General features: G+C 45.0%; 1 protein-coding gene across 8 annotated transcripts in view; it reads right to left on the minus strand.

Moving 5' to 3' along the window:
- LOC142403139 (zinc finger protein 462-like) overlaps positions 1 to 23,394 on the minus strand; it is a 97,757-nt gene that overhangs the window by 24,241 nt on the left and 50,122 nt on the right. For 7 of the 8 annotated variants that reach the window (XR_012773612.1, XR_012773611.1, XM_075489306.1 and 4 more), the window contains one exon: positions 19,105 to 19,296. The exons of the other annotated variant lie outside the window; for it this stretch is intronic. Coding sequence is in view for 5 of the 7 variants with exons in the window: in XM_075489306.1 (XP_075345421.1) it covers positions 19,105 to 19,296 (192 nt within the window). In the remaining 2 variants the exon portion in view is untranslated. The remainder of the gene's footprint in view (positions 1 to 19,104; positions 19,297 to 23,394) is intronic. 8 annotated transcript variants of the gene reach the window in all.

Consider the following 23,394-nt stretch of genomic DNA (forward strand, 5'->3'; position numbering starts at 1 on the left):
ATTTGGGGATCAGCTGACGGAGGGATATGTTAAGAAATGGTCTGATCTTGCTGATCCCAAAAATAAGATATCCCCGTGGAGGGACTGGGAAGAAGGAGATAATCGACTGCAGTTGCTTGGGTTGATGGAATGTGTTCACAGGCAAGGGGGGAGGGACCCCAATAAGGCTGTGGCCACTGATGCCATGGCCCAATAGCTCTGATGGTTAGACAGTTATTAATGCCCTTCTGGTATCACCTGACAGCTCGGTGGGATGTCCTGTTGATCAACGAGTGGCCTATATGTACTGTACTAGGAAGAGCATTGTTGGTAATGTTTAAAGTCCAGTCTCGAAAAAAACATCAGGAAGGTATGGGAATTCTCCATGCTCCCACCCTACACACTAGGACTTATGGATAGTCCTGAAGGAAAAGGGGGAGAATATGACTGAGTGGGATGAAAAAAACCCATTAGATATCTAGCACTGTGAGTCAAGGAATTGCAAGTGCAAGGCAAAGGTCAGAGCTCAGTTAAACTATTGGCTCCTCCTTCTCTGACATCCAGACCACATACTGTTTGGGTAGCTGAATTGAATTTACTGCATTATAGGGGCCTCACCACTGGCCTGGCAGCAAATGGGGATAACTGAATCTATTGGATTATCTGGGTACCTCAACAGTATTATGCCCTAGCACATGCTGCCCTAATCATGCAAAAAAAACTGAGTTTTGATGTATGCACATCCCTGGTTATAGCCAATTGACCAAATCTTTATATCAAGTAACCTGGAAAGAGTCAGTTTGAACAGGCAGAGGAACAGCAGCAAGCTTTTGAGCAGATCAACCAGGAAATAGCCGATGCGATGGCATTAGGACTTATCTGGGAAGGTAGTGATATAAAACATTTGTTATATACCAGTGCAGGAAAAAACTAGCATCATATGGAGCTTGTGGCAATGAGCCCCTCGAGATGGGAGGGTAGCCATTTGGATTCTGAAGCCAGAGTTACAAAGGGGTAAAAAACAATTATATCCCTCTGGAATAAGAAGTCCTGGCAGCATATGGAGGTGTTATGAGTACCACTAAAGTATTAGGCACAGAGCAGGCACTGTGGTTATGCCCCAGACTGCTGGTCCCGAATTTTATGTTCAAGGATTCAAAATCCACTGGGGGAAGAGCAACTGTTGTAATAATCAAATGTAGGTATACAATTCACTTAAAAGATTGATGCTGTTTCTTATAGAAATTCACATCAAGATTGATGCTGCTATAGCAATCCACTGTAGAGCCCTACCCTATCTCCATAGGAACTTATACAATGTACCTTTGTCTAATAAGCAGGATGCAGCTGTTGAAAGCAGAAGTGTAACTGATGTATTACTAGTCTAGTTAGTAAACCATGAAGAACCGCTTGGATCTGCCAAAAAGGTAGGAAACCAGGGGAAAGGTAATTCTGGCAGGGGGAGATTGCGACCACCGACTCAAGGACCACCTATCCCAATTATGCCACCGACTCAAATGATGAGGTCAGAGAAGAACAACTAAGCACACGTACTAATTTACATGCTAGGCGAAGAGATTTTAACCAATCATTTAATAGAAGAATACTGCATATGTATTAGGAAGTTGAATATGTTAATGCTTTGTGTATAAATAACTGTTAATTTGAAAGCCTGGTGTGCTGTCTTGGGTCAGGCACCCATATCTGCGCAAATATTCAATAAAATACCTCTGCTCTGTGTGCATATTGGCATTTTGCACACCGGGTAAACAAACCCCGATTTTTGGGACAACATTTTGGCACCCCAAATGGGACCGTGCTGACAGCCTTGCCTGGTTCATCTTGCCATACCCGACACGGGGAAGAGACCTGAGTGGACTCCAGTACGCACTGACCTGTTGATCGGGGACTCCATTGGCTCCTCTCCTGCAGTTGGGCAGTAAGCGACACAACAGTGCAATGCAATTGGAAAAGAGGTATTTTCTGATCAAGGGAAAAAGGAAGTCTTTTTGGGAAGTAGCCTGCATCTGGGGACATTTGTCCCATCTGGGCTCTGCGTAAGGCGCATCAAAGAGAGAGATATGCAGCAGTAGCATACTGTTTCTACACTCTTTTGATGGTGGGAGACGTCCCCCACTCTGTTCTGGGTCTGTAAATAGTGTAGGAAAGGTCGGATTGTTGGTACCGATATGGGTAGTGCTACTTCTCAGGAGACTCCCCTTTGTTCTCCCTTAGGATGCATCCTGAAACATTGGGATAAATTTGGAGGGGACCCCATGACAAAAGATAAAATAAAATGATATTGTATTGAAAATTATATCGGTGGCCACAATATCAATTGCATGATGGTAAAAAATGGCCTGAAAATGGATCTATTAAGTACAATACTATATTACAATTGATGTTATTCTGTCTAAGGACTGAAAAATGGGATGAAATACCTTATGTAGATTTGTTCTTTGCCTTAAGAAACGATTGGGAAGTTAGAAAAAGTTGTGGACTTGTGGATTCTAAGTATCAAAATTGTATCTATCTGGTCAAGAAAAAGGACAGCAATTCTTGTTGTACAAGTTGTAAAACAAAAAGGAATGGCACAGAGGAAAATGATGAGGATGTTCAGTTGTTAGTTGTGCCTCATAAAACTGAATCTGAAAGCTCGGATGAGGACAAAGTTGGTAGTCCAGTAGCCGGAAGAACAAGGGGTCAGAAATCAAGTATACAAGCCCCTCTTAGACAAGCCGTTGGTCCAGAAGGAAGGAGGTCCTGTGTACGTGCATGTTCCGTTTACTACTTCGGATTTGTTAAATTGGAAACAAGTAGTAGGCTCATATCGAGACAACCCGGAGGGGATGTATAGTACTATTAAAACTGTGATGATGATGACTCATAATCCTAATTGGGGTGACATTCAAGCTCTTTTGGAATATTTGTTTACTACAGAGGAAAGAAGAACAGTTGTAGAAAAGGCTAAAGAAGGAGTAACCCAGGAACATGGAGGAGTGCCTAACATAGATACCTATCTCCCAAGGGGGGATCCCGGGTGGGATCCAAACACTGGTGGAGGGTTACAGAGAAGAAAAGAATACAAAAAATTTATTCTATATGGAATCCAGCATGGAATCCAGAAACCACAGAATTGGGCAAAACCGTATGAAATACGGCAGGGAGATAAAGAACCCCCATCAGTCTTTTATGAAAGATTATGTGAAGCAGCTCGGAAGTGGACTAATTTGGACCCTGAAGAAGAGAATAATTCTAGACTTCTTAATGTGTTGTTTATTGGTCAGGCAGCACCTGACATTAGAAAGAAATTACAGAAAGTGAATGGTGCTGATGGTATGACAATATCCCAGTTGTTATCAATTGCTTACAAAGTTTATAATAACTGGGATGAAGTAGAGGAAAAGGAAAAACAAAAGAAATCAAAATTACAAGCTTCCTTGTTGGCTGCCTTGTCAGAAGGACAAGGAAGAGGCAGAGGAAATTTTAGAGGAGGATTTCAAGGTAGAGGAGGAAATTGTGGAAATACTGAGGAAAGTCATAGTAATATTCCTTTAGGAGCAAATCAGTGTGCATATATCCTGGTTTCAGCTGAGATAGAGTTAATTTTCTTTATAGTGGCTGGTATGGGGCTATGTTTTGGATTTGTGCTGAAAACAGCATTGATAATACAGAGATGTTTTAGTTGTTGCTGCACTGGTCAAGGACTTTTCAGCTTCCCATGCTCTGCCAGGTGCAGAAGAAGCTGGGAGGGGGCACAGCCAGGATAGTTGATCCAAACTGACCAAAGGGCTATTCCATACCACATGATGTCATGCTCAGTATATAAAGCTGGGGAAGAAGAAGGAAGGGGGGACATTCGGAGTGATGATGTTTGTCTTCCCAAGTCACTGTTACGTGTGATGGAGCCCTGCTTTCCTGGAGATGGCTGAACACCTGCCTGCCCATGGGAAGTGGTGAATGAATTCCTCGCTTTGCTTTGCTTGCATGCGCGGCTTTTGCTTTCCCTATTAAACTGTCTTTATCTCAACCCTCAAGTTTTCTTACTTTTGCTCTTCCAATTCTCTCCCCCATCCCACCGGGGGGGAGTGAGCGAGCGGCTGCTTAGTTGTGCTTAGTTGCTGGCTGGGGCTAAACCACGACAGCATATTGTAAGCAAGGGGCCACCAGAAAAAAGATTGCCCACGCCTTTCAAATAATCAGGAAAAAGGAAAAGAGACAGCTGCCGAGGTATTGGCAGAGATAGGATTGGATTGAAGGGGACCGGAGGAATTTATTAAAGTTTCCCCAGCCAATCCTCTGGTTCCAGTAAAACTTGATGAAAGGACAGGAATGAAACAATAAGAAAGGACAGGAATGAAAGGACTTCAAAAGTCCTTGACCAATGTAAACACCGCTTAGCGACAGCCAAAACATCAGCGTGTTATCAATATTATTCTCATACTAAAATCCAAAGCACAGCACTATAGTGGCTACTAGGAAGAAAATTAACTCTGTCCCAGCCGAAACCAGGACAATAGCTCAATGGACCCATGACACCTCAGGCCATCAAGGAAGAGATGCAACATATAGATGGGCTCATGATCGAGGGGTGGGCTTGACCATGGACACTATTGCACAGGTTATCCATGAATGTGAAACATGCGCTGCAATCAAACAAGCCAAGCGGTTAAAGCCTCTGTGGTATGGAGGGCGATGGCTGAAATATCAATATGGGGAGGCCTGGCAGATCAATTATATCACACTCCCACAAACCCGCCAAGGCAAGCGCTATGTGCTTACAATGGTGGAAGCAACCACCGCATGGCTGGAAACATATCCTGTGCCCCATGCCACCGCCCGGAACACTCTCCTGGGCCTTGAAAAGCAAGTCCTATGGCGACATGGCACCCCAGAAAGAATTGAGTCAGATAACGGGACTCATTTCCGAAGCAACCTCATAGACACCTGGGCCAATGACCATGGCATTGAGTGGGTATATCACATCCCCTATCATGCACCAGCCTCCGGGAAAATCGAACGATACAATGGACTGTTAAAGACTACACTGAGAGCAATGGGTGGTGGGACGTTCAAACATTGGGATACACATTTAGCAAAGGCCACCTGGTTAGTTAACACTAGGGGATCTGCCAATCGAGCTGGCCCTGCCCAATCAAAACTTTTATGCACTGTAGAAGGGGATAAAATCCCTGTAGTGCACATAAAAACATGCTGGGGAAGACAGTCTGGGTTACTCCTGCCTCGGGCAAAGGCAAGCCCATTCGTGGGATTGCTTTTGCTCAAGGACCTGGGTGCGCTTAGTGGGTAATGCGAAAGGATGGGGAAGTCCAATGTGTACCTCAAGGGGATTTGATTTGGGGTGAGAATAGCCAACAAACTAAATGGTATGATGTTAATTGCTGTATAATACTGTATGTCATCACTTTTATGATTACTATACACCATATCAACGGTATTTCACTAAGAATCACCCAGATTAATGAAGAATGAACTTGGATGAAAACCAAGCGAAGTGCAGCGGTGATGGAAGCAGAACTGGCTTCAGCATGCAACAATCTACCACCACACCCCATCTCTCCTGCCCTGAAGGACTGTTATGGCAGATGGAGCCCAAAGTCATGGACTAAATGAACTTAACAAACATTTTAGAAGGATGGCCCATAGACCAAGGGAATGATCTCTGTGTGCATATATCAAAAGACAGGAAAAGTGGTGGTGATTAATTGGAATGTATTAGAAAGGGTAGAACCTGGGCATGACGTAAATGGTATAGAATAAGTAAATGGTATAGAATAATATGGGTGGATACCCATAAAAAACCTCTCAGAAAAGGAAGATGGAAGCAGTTTCATGTCCGGAGGAAAGCGATGTGCTGGATATGCAATAGTGACCAGAGACCATGTTTTGGAAGCCAAATCTTTGCCTTACAATATGTCAGCCCAGAAGGTGGAATTGATTGCTCTAACTCGAGCTCTAGAAATAAGTACCAGGAAGAAGGCTAATATTTTCACAGATTCAGAATATGCCTTTGGAGTTGCCCATGCTCACAGGGCAATTTGGAAAGAAAGGGGACTTTTAAACTCACAAGGAACTCCTGTTAAATATGGAACTGAAATTATGAAATTTTTACGAGCTGTATTACAACCAAAGAAAGTTGCAATAATTCATTGCAGGGCACACCAAAAAGGGAACAGTGATATAATTAAGGGAATTTGGAAAGCAGATACAGCTGCAAAAGAAGCACCTCTGAAAAGGTCTAATGTGGAAGGAGCTTTAATCCCAGGACGTCATCTAGATCTAACTCCACCACAATACACTGAAAAGGCAGATCAATTAGCTGAACAATTGGACTGCATTAAAAATGAACAGGGATGGTGGATGACACCTTTAAAACAACTTCTAATCCCCGAAAGGACAATGGAATTTGTATGTTGTGCTAACAATCCAAAGGTGGAAAAGAAAACAATAGGAGGAAATGTAAAATGAGGAATAACGCCCAGGGAGCACTGGCAAATAGATTTTTCAGAGTTACCTAGATGTAACCAGTATAAATATTTGTTAGTCCTGGTAGATACTTTTTCTGGTTGGCCTGAAGCTTTCCCTTGTTGCACCAATAAGGCAAGAGAGGTAATTAAAGCAGTGTTAAAAGAAATAATTCCTAGATTTGGTATTCCAGAAGGAATATCTTCTGACAGTGGTCCTCATTTCATAGCAGAAGTAGTACAGGGAGTATTGAAAATTTTGAAGATAAAGTGGGACCTCCATACCCCATGGAGACCTCAATCTAGTGGAAAGATAGAGCAAATGAACCAGACTCTTAAGAGGCAAATTTCAAAATTATGTCAGGAAGCTCACCTCAAATGGGTAGAGGCCCTACCTTTGGCCCTATTGAGAGTTAGGGTAACCCCAAGAATCAGAGAAAGAGTAAGCCCCTTTGAGATAATGTATGGAAAACCATATCTTACTAATGCACTTACAATAAAAGAGGATCAAATGTACATTAAAGGACAGGAAACAGTTAAAGAGTATTTAATTTCTCTTTCGCAGATCTTATCTTCGTTACATAGGTATTTAAATCAGAGGACACCTTTGCCTTTAGACACGCCTGTCCATCCTTTTCAGCCGGGAGACCTTGTCTACATTCGAACTTGGAAAGATGAGCCACTAAAGGAAAAGTGGAACGGACCATATGCTGTGTTATTGAAAACTTAAACTGCAGTAAAAGTGGACGGCGTGGACTCTTGGATTCATTATATGAGACTCAAGAAAGCACCATCTCTGGAACAGAAACAATGGACTTCTAGAGAAACAGGACCTTTAAAATTAACACTTTCTCGTACTTAATGAATTGCACTTGGGATATTAGAAGGCAGCATCAAGATATAGAGTATATAAAAGGAATTTTAGTAGTGGTTATAATAATACTTTTTGATTTATTGGTTATAGTGATCTATATTCAGAAAAATTATAGCACATTGTGTGTGAACAGGTCCAAACATGACAAAATTAAAACTGGAATTAGTCTTACTGATTTATCAACTCATGTACAGTTGCCGTAGCAATTTAGTCCTTCAACTTGTGCAATCCTTTGGGAGAATCCACAATGTTAGTCAAATTACAGCATGTTTACTGTTACCGAAGTCAGCAGCATCCCCTTTAGATTGGGGAGTTTTAACTCTGGATTTAAACCGGACTTTTGACACCATGCCGACCAATGGGACAGGAATATTAGAGTTCATTTTAAAGAAAGAAAAGGTATTTGGACTGGGAAAATGGAAAATTTTAGGAAATGAATCTAAGAATTTGTGTTGGCACGTTAATGAAACACAACAGCCAGGAACAGTTAAAGAAGCAGAATCTTGTGATTGATTTCCTTGGGGAATGCAGTTCCCCTCTGGAAGACTGCTGAGGAAGGAGAATGGCATTATATGCAACCGTCTCCTTGGTGCATAGATTGGATAGGAGACCGATCAAAAGAGAAGAATAAAAAGGTAATCTTATGTAGGAGACCAGTACACCAATGACCTTGACTTAATAAACACATCTCTGAACTAAGATCATGAGCGAGGGGCCAAGAGGAAAAAAGGGAAACAAGGAATGCAGAAGAAGGAACAAAAGAATGTAGAAGAAGGAACAACAAGATAACTATAAGCCAATGAAACGTTGCGTGATAAAAGTTACAGAGCCAATTAGATGGACAGAATAAGCACGTGCATTGCGCGTGCTTCGCGTGAACCAGTCGGGATAAGTATAAAAAGAGTGCTGTCAGGTAAATAAAGGTCTCTCCCCCTACCATCAGCACCGGAGTCCGTGTCTCATTCCCTTCAAATGGTGACCCCAACTGAGTAAGCAGCGCTGCATGTAGCGTCTGGAGGGAACGCCAGCTGAACAAATCAAGCTGGCGGCAGGACTGCGGCTTTAATCCCGGGACATCACCTTAAGAAACAGGTGAGCGGCTGGGCAGTGATCATGGGAGCGAATATATCAGCCGAGGAAGAGGCCATAGTTAAGCTATTGATGCAGCTCCTAATAAAAAGAGGGGTGAAATATGACCCCTATAAGATAAAGTTATTATTGAAGTTTTTGCAAAAGCAAGGGACTCCCTCTACAGTATTTGCGGTGTTTGATGCGAGAACGTGGGAACAGGCGGGGGAGAAGATTTGGGAGGCAGCGCCCAGGGGGGACACCACCGCTACTGAAGTTATGACTACGTGGCGTTTAGTAACTGAGACCCTGCGATCATGGCAAGCAGAAAAGAAAGTGCAGAGTGCAGTCGCTCAGGCGGTACAAGCAGGTGATAGTGAGTCGATCGCGAGCAAGCCACAGGAAAAAGACATTCTTATAGACTTGGGGGAAGAAGACGGAGGCTCGGGCGAAGCAAGTGGGGAAGTGGTTTTGAAGCCGCCCCCCCCGAACTCCCCTCCCACAAAGCCGATGTTGCCCCCCGCGCATCTGATACATTCATCAGAAGCACAACCCACGCCAATAGCAGAACAGGCTTTCGACCCCCGAGATCGGTGGGAGCAACTCCGTAGGGAGGCACTGAAGGATGGGGAAGCTGCGGGGTTTGTGTTTCCGGTGCGCGTACAAGACAATAGACCGAATGACTGGACCCCCTTCCAGTGGGACCTAATTAAGGAATTGAGAAAGACTGTCATCACTGTGTACGGTTTAAACGCGCCATTCACTCAGTCATTGTTAGGGAATGTTATGACAGGACATTTGCTAACTCCGTATGACTCGCGGCAAGTGGCTGCAATGATTTTAACGCCAACCCAGCGATTGCTTTGGGAGCAAAAATGGAAAGAATCCTGCGAGGTGGCAGCCCTGAGTAATCTTGGGCGGCAAGCTGGCGATCCCCTTGCCGGGGCAGGAATTCCCCAGTTGATGGGCACCGACCCTTTGCTGGATCCTCGATTGCAAGCTAGATTAGATCCGAATATTCTCCGACAGTCCGCAGCATTAGCTTTGCAGGCTATGCTGCGGTTGCCCGAAGTTGGAAAGCCAGAACAATCGTTTACTAGTATACGACAGGGGCTTCAAGAACCGTATATGCAATTCATTGATAGACTGAGGGATGCGCTAGATAAACAAATTGAGAATCGTGAGGCGAAGGAAGCCCTAATACTGAAATTGGCAGTGGAAAATGCAAATACGGACTGTAAAAAGTTATTGCAAGCAATGCCTGTTAACTCTACGTTAGTACAGATGATCGAAGCGTGCAATCGGGTTGGATCTATTGAACATCACACTGCTGCGTTGGCTGGAGCGTTTACCGCTGCCCTCAAAATCGGGCAGAGGGTTATTGGAGACAAGCGCTGCTATCGGTGCCATACCATAGGGCATCTAGCTGCTGACTGCCCGCAGCGAGAGTCAGCTGTTGGCCGGAGCACTGGTTCTAATCCTCCTACCTTATGTCCACGCTGCGGAAAGGGCTGGCACTGGGCCAACAAGTGTCGTTCAAAATACAACGCGGAAGGACAGCCTCTGCCAACGCGGCAGGGAAACGGGAGGCGGAGCGCGAGGCGGGGACGCGCGATGACACAAGTTCCGTCGCCCCTCGGACCGGAAGGGCAATCCACGCCGGACTTCCGCCCAAAGGCAATGATGGCCGGAAGTTCAGCATCGGCTGCCGCGACAACAACGCCACAGGCGTCGTCACCATGGATACACTCTCCGCCAGGACCCGAGGAAGCGTCGGACTGGATGTCGCCACGGTAACGGATTTTACTCTTTGGGGACCCCATGTTCAAAAGATTCCACTGAATGTAAAGGGACCCTTAGGGCAAGGGTATAGTGCACTTTTGTTGGGCAGATCTAGTACCACCTTGATGGGTCTGTTCGTTTTGCCCGGGGTTATTGACGCTGATTTTACCGGACAGATTCAAGCTATGGTCTGGACCCCCTCCCCTCCAATGTTTATACCCAGAAAAACTAGAATTGCCCAGCTCATCCTGTTTAAGGCAGTAGTTCCACAGGCTGAAAACTGTGACTGATGTGACGCAGGTTTTGGATCAACTGGTCCTCCTGCAATTTTTTGGGCTACGCAGATTGCTACCACTAGACCTATGCTTACCGTGACACTGTATAATCCTCACACAAGCCCTGCTTGTGTTCAACTGCCGGTTCTCATAGACACAGGGACAGATGTTACTGTGCTGGCCTTGAAAGATTGGCCGCGCAGTTGGCCACTGGCCACCCCCACGGAAGGCTTAGTTGGTGTTGGTGGCACTTCACATACTTTTCAAAGTATTAATTCGCTTACCATTAAAACTCAAGAAGGATCCACATTCACTGTACGCCCATACGTAACTAATTTACCCATGAGTCTATTGGGAAGGGACGTGATGGCACAAGGTGGTTTTACCCTGAACTGTCCCGAAAATTTTCAGTAGCGGCCATTGATGAGCGACCGACAATTAAACTAACTTGGAAAAAAGAGACGCCCGTTTGGGTAGATCAATGGCCGCTCCCCAGAGAAAAGGTCGCTGCACTTCAAGAGTTAGTCGCTGAGCAACTCCAACAGGGGCACATCACACCTACAACCAGTCCCTGGAATTCTCCGGTATTTATTATTAAAAAGAAAAGCGGAAAATGGCGACTGTTGCATGATTTGAGACAAATAAACGAAGTAATAGAAGAAATGGGGTCACTCCAGCCCGGATTACCTTCACCGATTATGATACCCCGAAATTGGGACATAGTAGTTATAGACTTGAAAGACTGTTTTTTTACAATCCCCTTGCACCCTGCAGATGCGCCTCGTTTTGCATTTTCAGTGCCTAAGGTAAATCGAGGTGAACCCATGGATAGGTATCATTGGACTGTCTTACCTCAAGGTATGAAAAACTCTCCAACAATCTGTCAGATATATGTGGCCAAAGCCATACGCCCTGTGCGACTCAGATTTCCAGGAATGTATATTTATCACTATATGGATGATATTTTTGATATCTTGGGCGGCAAGCTGGCGATCCCCTTGCCGGGGCAGGAATTCCCCAGTTGAACACAACCACTGCTATGTGGCAAAAATGGCTCCTGGCTCTTACCCAGTAGGCACATACTGGTTCAGGCTCCAGACCAGGATTAGTTCAGCTTGTTAGTCAGTGGCCAGCAAATCAACAGTAGAAGGAACACTAAACTCCATGGACAGTTGATGCCCCAGCGTATGATGATTTAAGTGCAAAAAATAAATGATGGAGTTCATTTACTGACAGATCCTGTAACATCACAGCAGGAAATAGGAGGTGACAAGCCACTTCCTCGAACCCCTCCACAGGAGAAGCTGTAACTTGCAAAGGGACTGGACGCTCCAATCAGTTTGCAGAGGTAATGGCCTTGAGGATCACATTGGAACATGCTCGAAGTGTGTGTGACTGACCAATAAACCTCTACAATGGAAGAAGGCTCAGAGAAGATGGGCAAGGGTGATGTGCCCATGAAGCTCAGAGAATAATGCAAAGAAGCTGACTTTATCTCAATATAAAAGGGACAGGAGGGTGGCCTTTGTTTTAGATGAACAGCTATGTCAGTTGAGTGGATCAACTGGTGGTGTAAATGTTTCTCCCCAGTTCACTAAAAGGCTGTGAATGTCTCCCCTTAGTTAGCCAGACTGGCATGGGGTGTGTGTGTGTGTGAATACGAGGCTCAGCCTAACATAAAATATAAAAACTACACAACTAGCAAAAGAATATCAAAGAGAGCAACAGGCTTGAGCTGGTTTCAACCCACATATTCCTTTCTGGCAATTGGGGATGCCTATTGTCATGACGGTGGACATATTATATAGACCGGTAATAGGAATCACATTGATATTGTGATTGAACTGTGTACTGCAATTGCTATATTTTGCTAAATGTAACTTATGTTTGTAATGTGTTTTCCGTTTTCGGAAGGAGGATCCGGGGAACTACAGGCCTGTCAGCCTGACCTCGGTGACAGGGAAGGTTATGGAGCAGATCATCTTGAGTGCTATCACATGGCACATACAGGACAACCAGGTGACCAGGCCCAGTGAGCATGGGTTTATGAAAGGCAGGTCCTGCTTCACTAACCTGATCTCCTTCTATGACAAGGTGACCTGCTTAGTGGATGAGGGAAAGGCTGTGGATGTTGTCTACCTGGGCTTTAGTAAAGCCTTTGACACTGTTTCCCACAGCATTCTCCTGGAGAAACTGGCTGCTCGTGGCTTGGGCGGGTGTACTCTTCGCTGGGTAAAGAACTGGCAGGATGGCCGGGCCCAAAGAGTTGTGGTGAATGGAGTTAAATCCAGTTGGTGGCCGGTCACAAGTGGTGTTCCCCAGGGCTCAGTTTTGGGGCCAGTTCTGTGTAATATCTTTCTGAATGATCTGGACGAGGGGGTCGGGTGCGCCCTCAGTAACTTTGCAGATGACACCAAGTTGGGTGGGAGTGTTGATCTGCTTGAGGGTAGGAAGGCTCTACACAGGGATCTGTACAGGCTGGATCGATGGGCCGAGGCCAATTGTATGAGGTTCAACAAGGCCAAGTGCCAGGTATTGCACTTGGGTCACAACAACCCCATGGAATGCTACAGGGTTGGGGAACAGTGGCTGGAAAGCTGCCTGGTGGAAAAGGACCTGGGGGTATTGGTCGACAGCTGCCTGAATATGAGCCAGCAGTGTGCCCAGGTGGCCAAGAAGGGCAATAGCATCCTGGCTTGTATCAGAAATAGTGTGGCCAGCAGGACTAGGGAAGTGAATGTCCCCCTTGTACTCGGCACTGGTGAGGCTGCACCTCGAATACTGTGTTCGGTTTTAGGCCCCTCACTACAAGAAAGACATTGAGTTGCTGGAGCGCGTCCAGAGAAGGGCAACGAAGCTGGGGAAGGGTCTAGAGCAGAAGTCTGATGAGGAGCGGCTGAGGGAACTGGGGTTGTTTAGCCTGGAGAAAAGGAGGCTCAGGGGAGAGCTTATCGCTCTCTACAACTACCTGAAAGGAGGTTGTAGCAAGGTGGGGGTCAGTCTCTTCTCCCAAGTAGCAAGCGATAGGACAAGAGGAAACAGCCTCAAGTTGTGCCAGGGGAGGTTTAGATTGGATATTAAGAAAAATTTCTTCACTGGGTTATCAAGCACAGAACAGGCTGCCCAGGGAAGTGGTTGAGTCACCATCCCTGGAGGTATTTAAAAGACGTGGTGTAGATGTGGCACTCAGGGACATGGTTTAGTGGTGGACTTGGCAGTGCTAGGTTAACGGTTGGACTCGATGATCTTAAAGGTCTTTTCCAACCTAAACGATTCTATGATTCTATATTTTGTGTCAGTCTGTTAAATCGGAAATCCTGTGTAACATCAACTGTCTTTAAATAAGTAAATTTGGTATTAAACATTACGCCCTCCACATGTGGAATATCTCAAAGAACCTGCTCAGAGAGTATTGGAGTCTGACAGTGTGTACACACACATATGGATGATGGCTAATGTGGTGTGAAAATGGCTCAAAGAATGGTATTCTTATAACTTGCAGTGGCAAGGAAAACCAATTTGGGTAGCAGAAGAATGGAAAGCAATACAACAGCTACTGAAACAAAGACCTTCTTTCATACATCATATTAACTCGCATATCCCAAATTCAAAGGCAACTCAAGAAGAGAAACAAAATAACCAGGCCAACCACTTGGCCCAAATTGGCAGCACAAATTTGGTATGGGAATATACAGAGGATTTATTTTTAGCCAGGTGTATTGGGTTTCTGTGGCAATATTTTGGTAGCATAGGGGTGCTGCAGGGGTGGCTTCTGTGAGAAGACACCAGGAGCTGCCTCCATGTCCAACAAAGCCAGTTCCAGCCGGCTCCAAAACGGACCCAAAGCTACCCAAAGCTGAGCCAATCAGTGACATTGATGGCACCTCTGTGATAACATATTTAATAAAGGGTAAAAAACACTGTGCAGCAGCTGTGAGAGAGCGGAGTGAGAAAAATGGGAGAGAGACAACCCTGCAGACACCAAGGTCAGTGAAGAAGGAGGGGGAGAAGGTGCTCCAAGCACCGGAGCAGAGATTCCCCTGCAGCCTGTGAAGAAGACCATGGTGAAGCAGGTTGTCCCCCTGCTGCCCATGGAGGACCACACCAGAGCAGATATCCGCACTGTAGCCCATGGAGGACCCCATACTGCAGCAAGTGGATATTCCCTAAAGGAAGATGCAGCCCCGTGGAGAGCTCATGCAGGAGCAAGTTTTCTGGCAGGAACTGTGGCCTGTGGGGGGGGGCCCATGCTGGAGCAGTCCATTCCTGAAGGACTGTACCCTGTGGAATGGACCCATGCTGGAGCAGTTCGTGAAGGACTGTATTCTGTGGGAGGGACCCCACGCTAGAGCAGGGGAACACTGTGACAAGGAAGGAACAGCAGAGGCAAAGCATTATGAACTGATGGCAACCCCCATTCCCTGTCCCCCTGCACCGCTCAGGGGTGGGGGGAGGAGGTAGAAGAGTCAGGAATGAAGGAGCGAAGTTGAGCCTGGGAAGAAGGGAGGGATGGGGGAAAGGTGTTTTTAGTATTGTCTTTGTTTCTCACTATCCTACTCTATTTGTAATTGGCAATAAATTAAATCCATCTTCCCCAAATTGCGTCTTTTTTGCCCATGACGGTAATTGGTGAGGGATCTCTCTGTCCTTATCACAAACTACGAGCTTTTTCATCATATTTTCTCCCCCTGCCCTGCTAAGGAGGGGGAGTGAGAAAACAGCTTTGTGGGCACCTGGCGGCCAGCCAAGGTTAACCCACCACAACCTGTCATAAGGAGGAACAAATGGAATACCTGGTCCTGATTGACAAAGAAAAGGAATACCACTGAGATCTGTTTTTATAAAGAATTTTACATAGAATGAACATGAGGAACTTAGTGGGCCATTTAAAAAATGTACTGAGCAAGCTAACACCATGGCACAGTCTGAAGTAAAAGAAAGGGTACCCACAGCCATGTCAAGAGGCAAAATTAGCCGTAACCGAAGCAGAAAAACACGGAATAACAACAGGGAGGATGCAAAACTCATTAGTGAAATTTTAAATATAAAACTTACCTACAGATTACCTGTACAGAAAGAGTAACAAGATTAACAAGATGTTAAATTCCCACCTGCGCTATGTACCTAAAAGACTTCAGCATCTGAATACAATAGTGTTCTCATACGCAAAAGGGAAAGTAGCTCTCTGAATAGAAAGCAATAGAAATGTAGAGCCTCCCTGTGTAGAGCCTTCCTACCCTCAAGCAGATCAACACTCCCACCCAACTTGGTGTCATCTGCAAAGTTACTGAGGGAGCACTCGACCCCCTCGTCCAGATCATTCAGAAAGATATTACACAGAACTGGCCCCAAAACTGAGCCCTGGGGAACGCCACTTGTGACCGGCCACCAACTGGATTTAACTCCATTCACCACAACTCTTTGGGCCCAGCCATCCTGCCAGTTCTTTACCCAGCGAAGAGTACACCCGTCCAAGCCATGAGCAGCCAGTTTCTCCAGGAGAATGCTGTGGGAAACAGTGTCAAAGGCTTTACTAAAGCCCAGGTAGACAACATCCACAGCCTTTCCCTCATCCACTAAGCAGGTCACCTTGTCATAGAAGGAGATCAGGTTAGTGAAGCAGGACCTGCCTTTCATAAACCCATGCTCACTGGGCCTGGTCACCTGGTTGTCCTGTATGTGCCATGTGATGGCACTCAAGATGATCTGCTCCATAACCTTCCCTGTCACCGAGGTCAGGCTGACAGGCCTGTAGTTCCCCGGATCCTCCTTCTGTCCCTTCTTGTAGATGGGCATCACATTTGCTAACCTCCAGTCAACTGGGACCTCCCTGGTTAGCCAGGACTGCTGATAAAGGATTGAAAGTGGCTTGGTGAGCGCTTCCGCCAGCTCCCTCAGTACCCTTGGGTGGATCCCATCCGGCCCCATAGACTTGTGTGTGTCTAAGTGGTGTAGCAGGTCGCTAACCATTTCCCCTTGGATTATGGGGGCTTCATTCTGCTCCCCGTCCCTGTCTTCCAGCTCAGGGGGCTGGGTACCCCAAGAACAACTGGTCTTACTATTAAAGAATGAAGAAAAGAAGGCATTAAGTACCTCAGCCTTTTCCTCATCCTTTGTCACTATGTTTCCCCCTGCATCCAATAAAGGATGGAGATTCTCCTTAGCCCTCCTTTTGTTGTTAATGTATTTATAGAAACATTTTTTATTGTCTTTTACGGCACTAGCCAGATTAAGTTCTAGTTTCACTTTGGCCCTTCTAATTTTGTCCCTGCATAACCTTACGACATCCTTGTAGTCCTCCTGAGAGGCCCGCCCCTTCTTCCAAAGGTCATAAACTCTCTTTTTTTCCTGAGTTCCAGCCAAAGCTCTCTGTTCAGCCAGGCCGCTCTTCTTCCCCGCCGGCTCGTCTTTCGGCATGTGGGGACAGCCTGCTCCTGCACCCTTAAGATTTCCTTCTTGAAGAATGTCCAGCCTTCCTGGACTCCTTTGCCCTTCGGGACTGCCTCCCAAGGGACTCCGTCAACCAGGCTCCGAAACAGGCCAAAGTCTGCACTCCAGAAGTCCAAGGTAGCAGTTCTGCTAACCACCCTCCTTACTTCTCCAGGAATCAAAAACTCTATCATTCCATGATCACTGTGCCCAAGACGGCCTCCAACCACCACATCACCCACAAGTCCTTCTCTGTTTGCAAACAACAGGTCCAGTGGGGCACCTTCCCTAGTTGGCTCCCTCACCAGCTGTGTCAGGAAGTTATCTGCCACACACTCCAGGAACCTCCTAGACTGTTTCCTCTCTGCTGTATTGTATTTCCAGCAGACATCTGGTAGGTTGAAGTCCCCCACGAGAACAAGGGCTAGTGATCGTCACGAGAACAAGGGCTAGTGATCATGAGACTTCTCCCAGCTGCTTATAGAATATTTCGTTTGCCTCTTCATCCTGGTTGGGTGGTCTATAACAGACTCCCACCATGATATCTGCCTTGTTGGCCTTCCCCCTGATTCTTACCCATAAACACTTGACCCTTTCATCACTATTGTCAAGCTCTAGACAATCAAAACACTCCCTAACATACAGCGCTACCCCACCACCTCCTTCCTTGCCCATCCCTTCTGAAGAGTTCATAGCCATTCATTGCAGCACTCCAGTTGTGTGAGTCATCCCACCATGTTTCCGTGATTGCAACTATATCATAGTTCTCCAGCTGCACAATGGCATCTAACTCCTCCTGTTTGTTGCCCATGCTGCGTGCATTGGTGTAGATACACTTCAGTTGGCTTCCTTCAGGGCATATCCACCTGCTGCGGTGTGGTTCTCTCCATGGGCTGCAGGTTGGATATCTGCTCCACCTTGTACCTCCATGGGCTGCAGGGGGACAACCTGCTTCACCATGGTCTTCACCACAGGCTGCAGGGGGAATCTCTGCTCCGGCACCTGGAGCACCTCCTCCCCCTCCTTCTTCACTGACCTTGGTGTCTGCAGGGTTTTTTCTCTCACATTTTTCACACTTCTCTCTCTCATAGCTGCTCCGCAGTGTTTTTTACCCTTTCTTAAATATGTTATCACAGAGGCACCACCAGCGTCTCTGATGGGCTCAGCTTTGGGTCCGTTTTGGAGCCAGCTGGAACTGGCTCTGTCTGGCACAGGGTCAGCCCCTGGTGTCTTCTCACATAAGCCACCCCTGCAGCACCCCTCTACCAAAACCTTGCCATGTAATCCTAATATATTTTCCTACAATTCTTCAGCTAATTTGCCCCAAATATAGTTACTTTTATGCTGAGCACAATACTCTTTTTCAAAGCCACAGCTGTTCTGCCATTTGCTTCCTTTGTAACAGCAACTCCAGGCCAGTATGGCATTCTTTCCTAGAGCCTGGTTTGTCCACTGCTCCTTTTCCTCACAACACAGATAATCCATGTGGAGTGCAGTATGTTCTCCTTCTCCTGGCATGTGCAGTATGTTCTCCTTCTCCTGGCATTTGCAGTATCTATTCACTGTCATCCATTTAAAGTAAGAGCATTGCATGCTAAGAGTCTGCTGCCACGCATGTAACTGGATGACCAGTGTCTGTGTCTATCGGACAAGTTTCAATCCTGTATTCTCATCATTTGTTGCACGAGTAATAAAACTCTGTAGCCTAAATACAAGGCAAAACTTAAAAATAAGCCATCTGTCTGTATTTCAAACATCAGGATCTGTGTACACACCTATTTCCATAAAAAGCGTAAAATAGAAAGTTGCCTAGCTATTCCCTCTACTTTTTACGCTTAATCTTTAGTGGCTTCACTAAACTGCTCTGCTAACAAGATAAAGGGGCGTTTTTCAGAAGTGCAAATGGAATTAGATGCTCTCTTTCCCACTGACTTTTAATGGGAGCTGTGCCACTGAAAATTTCCTATGTTGTAAATCTTTGCTGAAAAGTAAGGTCAGCTTGACTTATTCCAAAGGCCAACCATTGGCAGTATAAGTTGGTAAAGAATAAACTAGTGAGATTCGACTGCAGGTCAAGTACTAGAACTCCACCGTTATTCTTGCTTTTCGTGCAGCTTTGGATTTTTCATAATTGCTGCCTTATTTTTTTTTTAAATAAAAATATTAAGTACTATTTTAGACAATTAAATTCTTGCTCTGAGGCACCTCTTACCATTAGAGTCCTCCACCTCTTCAGCAGAAGTGTAGTTCTTGGAGGTGTGGTAGCCAAGTGAGGCTGAGAGGCTGACAACACGGGGTCTTGGTAGTGTCAGTGCTTTCCCATGCACTCTCAAGGAATGATCTTTCAGCTGGCTGATTGTCATGGTGGAAAATGTGCAGGAAGAACATTTGTAGGCATGTTCACCTGGGTGAGCGAAATACAGGCAAGTCATCAGCTCACAAAAGAAACAAAATGGGTTCCCTATTCTTTTCCTGCTGAACTCAGCAGTGAAATTCCTATGGCCTCCTTCAGTGTGAGACTTATTCCAAAGAGAACAAACTATGTGCATCTCCCTGTTGAAACAGTCTGGAGTCTGCAGGTACAGACACCTGCTTTGGGACCAAAGTTTTGCTTTCTGACAACTCTAGATCCTTGTTAAATGACTGATGCCAGAAAACAAATACCAGACTCTTAGCATGCCTGTGTTGCATGGTACAAGAAGAAAATAGAATCTTGGGTGAAAATAGAGCCACTTGACTAGAGCATTTTCAAATTTCTTTGGGAGGAAAGCAAGGGTGAAGTCCTCTGTGTTTTTACATTCAACACATCCAGAATCATTACTAAAGAAACCAGGAGACTATAAAATGTTAACTAAGGTTCTTAAAAAAAAAACCCAACCCAAAATGAAAAAAAACCCAAACAAACCATCCACTGCCTCCCCCTGCACTTAATTTGAGGAGGATCCCATTTTCCTTATATGAAACCTGCCTCCAGGCAGGAACGAGCTCCATAGAACTAGTAACCATGTCAAGGTTGGTTTACTACAAGAAGTAGACATGGCAATACCAAGAAGAAGTAGACATGGCAATACCAAGAGCAGTACATATTTATAGGGCTATGGGAAAGCATATTATGGAAAAATAATAAAAGAAGTAAAAGAAGAGAAATAATGAACAGTAGTGAATTTGGCTCCAAATACATTCCAAGTCATAAAGACAGAATACAATAGGAAACAAATTCCCAAGACAAGACTTGTTCTGTGTTAAGCATGGAGGCACCTGAAAGAAAAAGTGAAATGTCCAACGTAAGTGATGTGATGTTATAGGTGTGGCAAGTAATTGTTCTGGAACTGCTGCTTCCAGGTAAAAGGGCTAAACTGACTACATGCAAGTTGTACATAAAATGACAAAACTAATACAAGAGTGAAATATTCATGAACACTAATGGAAGGATAAGAGCTCTGGTTATGAAAGAGGCAGAAAAATGTTTTCCATTTCTCAACAAATTTAACAAACAAGGTTCTAGAACAGAATGGTTTCAAACATCAGAAATAAGTGAACAAAAAGAGAACAAGAGGAAAAAAGTATCACAGCCAGTCATAACAAGCACATAAAGAGATTAGCAACCATTCTACATGAAAATACCACACACACCACAAAACTCCTATGCTAATCACAGGGACAAAATACAGACTCTTAGAAACCCACATTGGTGTATCAGAAAAAGATCAGAGTCTGAAATTGTGAAACAAAATGTCACACATGGATTCTTTTCAAATTACATTCTGCACCTGAATATTATTGCCACAGAGGTATTGTCGGTTTACAAAAATAAAGAAAATGTTTTTCATAAAGCATGTATGATGGACTGATTAATGTGAAAGGATGAACTAAAGATAAAAAGATATAAACCCCCACAATTTGCTAAATATAAGCAATTCCTGGCAGGCACCAGTTGACTTTTAACATAAAATGACAATAAGAAATTAAAGAAAATTGAAGACTACTACAAATTAAAAAATTAAAAGACAGCTAGTAACTATATTCCCTATTTATCAATAACAGTTCAGGTGGACAGCACCATGTGAAAATGTGTTTGGTTTCAGAGGCAAAACTATAGTTTTCATTAGTGTGAATCCACAGAAAAGTTAGGAAATTTTCTACTGCTAGTTTTGCATCTCATAATTATTATTTTGAAATATATAAATAAATGTATCTTCATAATTTTTCCATGGGACTGTCTCAACACCTGAGATGTATCCAAAGCATCGTGTCCCAGATGATTTAGACTCTGGGCAAAAACTCTAGGTTACAGTCTGATTCAAAGTGAAAACAAATTACAGCACATTCAGAGATACTACATACGGTTCTGCTCTATGCCAAAGGAAGCAGCACATACTGAATGAGAACAAATGCTAGATGCTTACAAGAACCAAATGGGTATGTGGAAGGAAAGCATCTGTTCCTTTAAGGGTATCTGGTCAAGGGCCTTCTTCAACACAAAAAAGGATAATAAGAAAAGGAGGAAGCCATAAACAAGAACATCCAGGGACACAAACCTGGGCAAAAAATGATAAGGGAGGCAGTGATGAGAACCACACCTGGTCAGTCACACTAATTGATGAGGACATGTAAGAGTGTGAGAATGTTTATTCCAGCAAGGTTATCTGATCAGGGACCTTGTCAGTTGGGAAACCAAGGGAAAAAGGAGGAAACCAGTAACAAAAATATACAGAAACAGACCTGACAGAACAAACATGGAGACAATGACAAGAAACAAACCTCACCAGTCACACTAATTGATGGGCTACCAAGAAACCACAGGCTCCACTTCCAGGAAGATCAACCTGGACTTTGCAACTGATAAGACTGCAAACCAGGGGGGATCCCAGATACTGGACTGGGAGGGGTGCAGGAATCCATAGAACTATACAAACTCATGAGGTGACATACAGGGGGAAGGGGGAGCAGGGAGGAACAAAAAGGGTGGTAGACAGAAAGGGGTATAAAAGGGACCAGTCACATGTAAAACAGGGCCAGTTGGTATGCTTGCCTGATCAGCACAGTCTGTCCTGTGTTCTTATATCTTCTTATTAAATCTTTTCTTAACTATTTCTCTGCATAATCTCACTCTATCCTGTGTGCATGTGTACTGCAAGGACTAAGTGCCAGCTACTGGCAAGACCTGTGTGAGTGGAATCTGGTGCCAGCTACTGGAGTCAGACTGGGGGTGTAGGTGCCCCTGGCCTGTGGTGTCATATACTGGCACAAGTGGGGGTCTTTAACCTCCAGCCACTGGGGCGGGAACGGTGTGTGTCTCAACAACCAGCTACTGGGAGGGACTGGTATAAGTGAGGCGAGTGAGGGGCCCTGCACCAGTGGCTGGAGCAGGACTGTGGGTCACAGCCCATGTGCCTGGTGCCAGGCTTCCCCAAACTGAGTGTGCGTGGGGGGGGTGTGTGTATTCACTAGCAAACTTCAAGCTGGACTAGCCACTGGTCCCAGTGGCCAGGCAGGAAGAAGTCCTGGGCTGGAACAGCTGGAGAAGGCAGCTGCTCCTAACATCCCTTAACAGTTCTAGCTATTATGCAAGAACACATTTTATAATAAATGGAGTTTGACCACTCCCCAAAAGATAATGGACATGAGGAGACTGAGTGAAAGACACCTGCATTTTTACAACCGCCAAGGCACTTCTTTAAACAAATGTATGGGCGTGCTGCACATCTCTAAGAATAAATAAAATAACAGAATATCTACAAGAGAGAGAGAAAAAAAAAACTTTTAACAAATGAAAGTCACAGAAACACTGTATTACTGGAAGACTGGTGAAAAAGATCCACAAGGTTATTATTCAATAGGATATATTGCTAAAGAACTTAATGGAAACAAAACAGGAAAAAGAGAGACCCAGAGAAAGAGAGAGTGCTACAAAGAGGGAGAGAGTGTTCTGAACTCAGAGAGCAAGCAAGCATCTGACCAAGACACAGCATGAGCCCAATGCAGTATATGTGTGACACAGATAGAGAACACATGCTCTGAAAGAGTGTGCACAACAAAGAAACCGTGAAAGAGCATGTGACCGACCCAGAGAGAGACCATGCGCAACCCAGAGAAAGAGAGCATACACAAGCCAGAGAGAGAGACACCCAGAGAGGGAGAAAGAAAGAGCACATGATCCAGAGGAAGAGAAAGCATGTGACCCAAGAGAGAGTATGACACAAACAGAGAAAGTGAGTGTGACCAAGAGAGACAGAGAGCAAGTGTGACCCAGAGAGAATGTATGCATGGCCCAGAGAGAGACAGTGTGAACCAAATAGAGCGCAATCCAAAGAAAGATATAAAGCGAGTGTGACCCAGAGATAGAGACCCAGAGAGAGTCTGAGACAGAGACCCAGAGAGAGAGAGCGACCGAGACAAAGAGAGAGTATGTGACCCAGAAAGACATAGAGCATGACCCAGAGACAGAGAATGTGACCAAGAGTGTCACCCACAGAGACTGAGACAAAGAAAACATGTCGGG

Source organism: Mycteria americana, unplaced genomic scaffold (assembly GCF_035582795.1).
Source record: "Mycteria americana isolate JAX WOST 10 ecotype Jacksonville Zoo and Gardens unplaced genomic scaffold, USCA_MyAme_1.0 Scaffold_118, whole genome shotgun sequence".
In the NCBI taxonomy this organism is placed as follows: domain Eukaryota; kingdom Metazoa; phylum Chordata; class Aves; order Ciconiiformes; family Ciconiidae; genus Mycteria; species Mycteria americana.